Below are 4,337 nucleotides of genomic sequence, written 5' to 3' on the forward strand. Positions count from 1 at the left end.
AGATAAAGAACATTAACTTGACCTCCAAAACAAAATAGAGAAGTATTAAATGAAATAGAGCTCCCAATAGAGTCGGAGTCGGAGTCTCGGGAGATGATAGAGAATACTCTAGACATATGATTTCCACAGTCCATGTGATAGTAAATAGTAATTAAAACATCATGAAAGAGAAGATCAATACCATTAACTTGACCTCCGAGATAAAATAAAAAAGTATCATACTGTAGACATATAATTTCCATTGTCTATGATAGTAAATAGTAATTAAAAAAGATAGACACCATTAATTTGAGTTCTGACATAAAATAAAAAATTATTAAATAAAATAAAACCCTCATGAGACACCACAGACAATCCATGATATTATAATGCATAGCTGTCAAACATGTCTTGTCAAATAAAAAATAGTATTATTATATTCAATCCATCAACATGACTCCTTACCACCAGAGACATCCGAATAAACCGGGCGTATAACTAATCTGTTATACTATTATATTCAATCCATCAACATGACTCCTTACCACCACAGACATCCGAATAAACCGGGCGTATAACTAATCTGTTAAAAAGATCTAAAGCAGCCATATACAACCAGACTATACAAAATTCAGGTGCGCTGGCAATTGCTCCAAACTAAGCTCTCTATAATGGCAGCACTATAATTGCAAAAGATTTCGTCTCTCAGAGATTCCTCATCCTTCAGTAAACTTCCGCGTTTGGGACATCAGAATGAAATCTCACCCGGTTTTTCTGCACAGGAAAATTCAAAGCAAGCTCAGCCAAAAACCCATTAATTTAAAAAATACAAAGCACGAATAAAAATCAATCTAATCAAAGAGAAAAGCAGGATGGATTACCACAGTTTTCGTGCAGGATCGGCGGGGCGTTTCAAAGCCCTGATTTTGAACCAAGTTCGGGCTAAAAGACTCAATTTTTTTGGGCTCTGCGTCGTCAAGGCAGAGGTCCAGAATCTTTGCGGCAGTTTCGGAACTGTTCTCGCTTTCCAGAGTCATTCGAGCCAGTTGGGCTTTGCTCACTCTCACTTTAACCCTAACGGATCCGTCTTCCCCTTTCATGGGGGAGGAATTCCCAGAAACTGCACAAGGAGAAGAACTAGAAGTAAGGCCAGTGATATCAGAGCTCGATCTCCGAGCCAAAAGCATGGCTTCCAGCCTCGACTGGGCGCTCATGTTGATCCCAGATCGAACCCTCCCGGGGCCACGAAAAGCCTCAATTTTGGGCATCTCGAGCAGAAAATATAGCTGTTTGGGCATAAGCTGTGTGGATCCCTCCAGAGGCCTGGCTCGAACGCCCACATGACGAACAGCATCAGAGAGCAACACAACATGATTTGGGTAATCTTGCAGAAGCTGATCCACCGTTATGGGGGACTTAAACTTCAGAACTTCGCCATCCAATTTCATTACTTTCACCTGGCGCCCTGCTCTGGATGATGCAGCCGCGTTACCCATTTCAGATTTCAATACCCACAAGCAGAAAAAACCAGAGATCTGTGAGTATTCCAGGCGTACCAGTAACGACCCAGGGTGCTGAAATTTATAATATTTGGTTAGATTGACCAGAAGATAGAGAAGACTCCGTTGTTAAGACGGCAGTCCAGTGGGGGTCCGTGAGTCATAGAGCCCTAAATACGCATCTAAATCAAATTCGATCTGATTGAAGCGTTTGAGGCCTCAAGTCAAGAATGGAATTGGAATCTTTCGAAACATATAAAACTAGATAACATCTTGTGGAATTGTGGGACGTGTCATCTGGGCAGTAGTGAAGAAAAGAGTGGTGTGGGCTCATTCAATCATGGCTTCCGGGATTGTTCTTCGAAAGAAACCAAAGTATTTTGTCTTCTCTGTGTCATTAATGCGCGTGAAGTCAGGCGAAGACTTTAGTCTTTTTCTCACTCACGGGTTTATGGATCCTCGGCCTATTATTTCGATACTCTGGGCTATGGATGTCTTATGAAGGTTCAAGATTGTAGATGAATATGGAAAGTATGCAAATGCAAGCTTAATAACCAAATAAAAATGAGTTATCTAAATGCTATTTGTTGATTTTAACCAAAAGAGTGAATATGACTACAATATGCTAAATGCTCTCTAAAATTCTCTATAACTTAGATGCATACAAGTTTCCAGGATCTTTTGATTTTGAAGAAATGGGCTCTATTTATAGGAAAAATGGAGCAATGGATGGTTGAGATTGAGTAATCTCAACAAGGGTTAGGATTGAATGATATTCAATCCATGTGACGGCTTTCAACCCAATCCTAGGATGACAAGTGGGTAAGTGCACAAAGATGGTGATAAAAAAGGGGGGTATAAGTGGACACTTGTTTTCTGAAATCAGGTGAACCTGAACTTGGAGGCAAAATTTGAAAGTCATCCACTCAAGGTATGAAGATAATCAAAGAACAAATATTGTAGTACTCTGAATCTAGTTTCCAAACTACTAAACTTTTTTAAAATTGGATAAGATTAAGGGGGTCAAATCTTTCGTGCACGAAAAACAGACCTTGATTTTTTCAGAAAAAACATAACATAGTGTCTGACGTGTGCATCAAAAAAGTCATATTTAGATTTAGTATTTTGACAAATACTTTGGCAGAAAGATAGTTAAGAGTGAGCACTAGAAGATGTGTATTTTTTTGTAATTTTTTGTTGAGTATTTTTTTTTTTATGATTTTCTGATAGAGCACATCCTGAAAATTATGTACCTGTTCGTACGCGAAGCATAAGTTGCACTAAAAAAATCGAAAATGCAAAAAAAAAATTTAAAATTGTAAAGAATCAAGTTCACTACAATAATATATAATTTTTTTAAAATTTGTATAATTATATCAAAAGTTATTAAAAAAATTGTGCACGTATGTCTGTGAGAACTATGGAGACATTGGTAAAAGAAATTCAATAATAATATGTTATTGTTGTTCAAATTTTTAAAAAATTATATGGTTAGAAAGCTCAGAAGATGGGTGAAAATATGGTGGAAATTTTAGAAATACCCACTTGATGATGTGTAAACCTAATGATGACAAAATCGAGAAACCAAGTTGATAAAATAAAACACGCCAAAAAAGAGAGAAATGGAGGGAAATCAAACTTCCAAACCGTAGCTTTGTCATCCAGGCCTATTTCTAAGCCTAAACAGACAAAAGCATGTACGGGGTACCTATGGTATAAAAGCGCGTACAAGGTACTTATGGTGTAAGAAGCACGTACGTTCTATCTTAACTATAAAAAGCACGTATGTGCTATTTGTACTATAAAAAGCGTGTACGTGCTATTTGTATTATAAAAAGCGTGTACGCACTATTTGTATTATAAAAAGCGTGTACGCACTATTTTTACTATAAATAGCACGTACGGGCTAAGTTTGTTAAATTTTGGGAGTGTGTATAATATGCTATTGTATATATATAATATAAAAAATAAAAAATATATAATATTTATATATACATGTATCTATATGGTAATATATAATATATTAAATATATATACACATATGTCTGTATGTATGTGTATTATCTCCCTCTCCCCCTCTCAAGCACGTACAAGGTCTCTCTCTCTCTCTCTCTCTCTCTCTCTCTCTCTCCCTTCCCTCTCTCTTCCCCTCCCTCTCTCCCTCCCTCCCCTCTCTCTTCCTCTCCCTCCAATATATCTTCTTTTTGTTTGCATATATATAAGGTGATAAGAATATTGACAAGGTGATCGGTTTTCTTTTTGTTTTTAAAGAAGATAGGATATAAAGTAGAACGTTTGAAGAAAATGAACGTATTGGTTTCTTTGGATCATGTGGATGTATTGGTTGGATAATATTTATGGGTCGTATGGTGTACTAAGGGGTCATATGGTGTATTATGACCCCTTAGGTGTCGCTATGGGTCATATGGTGTTCTATGATCCTTTAGGACATCATATAACCCCTTAGGACTCCATATGGTGTCGTTATGGGTCATATGGTGTCCTAAAGGGTCATATGGTATTTTATGACCCCTTAGGATACCATATGATCCCTTACATGTCATTAGAGGTCATATTGTTTCATAAGAGGTCATATGGTGTCCTATGACCCCTTAGGACACCATATGACCCCTTAACACACCATACGACGCATAACAACACCATATGGTGTCCTAAGGGGTCATAGGATATCATATGACCCCTTAGGACACCATACAACCCATAACAACATCATATGGTGTCCTAAAGGGTCATTTGGTGTTTTATGACCCCTTAGGACACTATTCGGCATCATTATAGGTCCTATGGTGTGCTAAGGGATCATATAGTGTCATATGACCTCTTAGATGTTGTTAGGGG

General features: G+C 37.5%; 1 protein-coding gene across 1 annotated transcript; it reads right to left on the reverse strand.

Annotated features, from left to right (window-relative positions):
- Positions 1-388: 388 nt before the first annotated feature.
- On the reverse strand, positions 389-1,615 carry LOC131063435 (uncharacterized protein At1g66480). Its single transcript, XM_057997240.2, has 2 exons — positions 861-1,615; positions 389-753 (listed from the first exon to the last, which is right to left on the reverse strand). Exons 1-2 carry the CDS (start codon positions 1,473-1,475, stop codon positions 703-705), a joined length of 666 nt encoding a protein of 221 aa, XP_057853223.1. The 5' UTR covers positions 1,476-1,615; the 3' UTR covers positions 389-702.
- Between the last annotated feature and the right edge of the window lie 2,722 nt (positions 1,616-4,337).

Source organism: Cryptomeria japonica, chromosome 10 (genome assembly GCF_030272615.1).
Source record: "Cryptomeria japonica chromosome 10, Sugi_1.0, whole genome shotgun sequence".
Classification (NCBI taxonomy): Eukaryota; Viridiplantae; Streptophyta; class Pinopsida; order Cupressales; family Cupressaceae; genus Cryptomeria; species Cryptomeria japonica.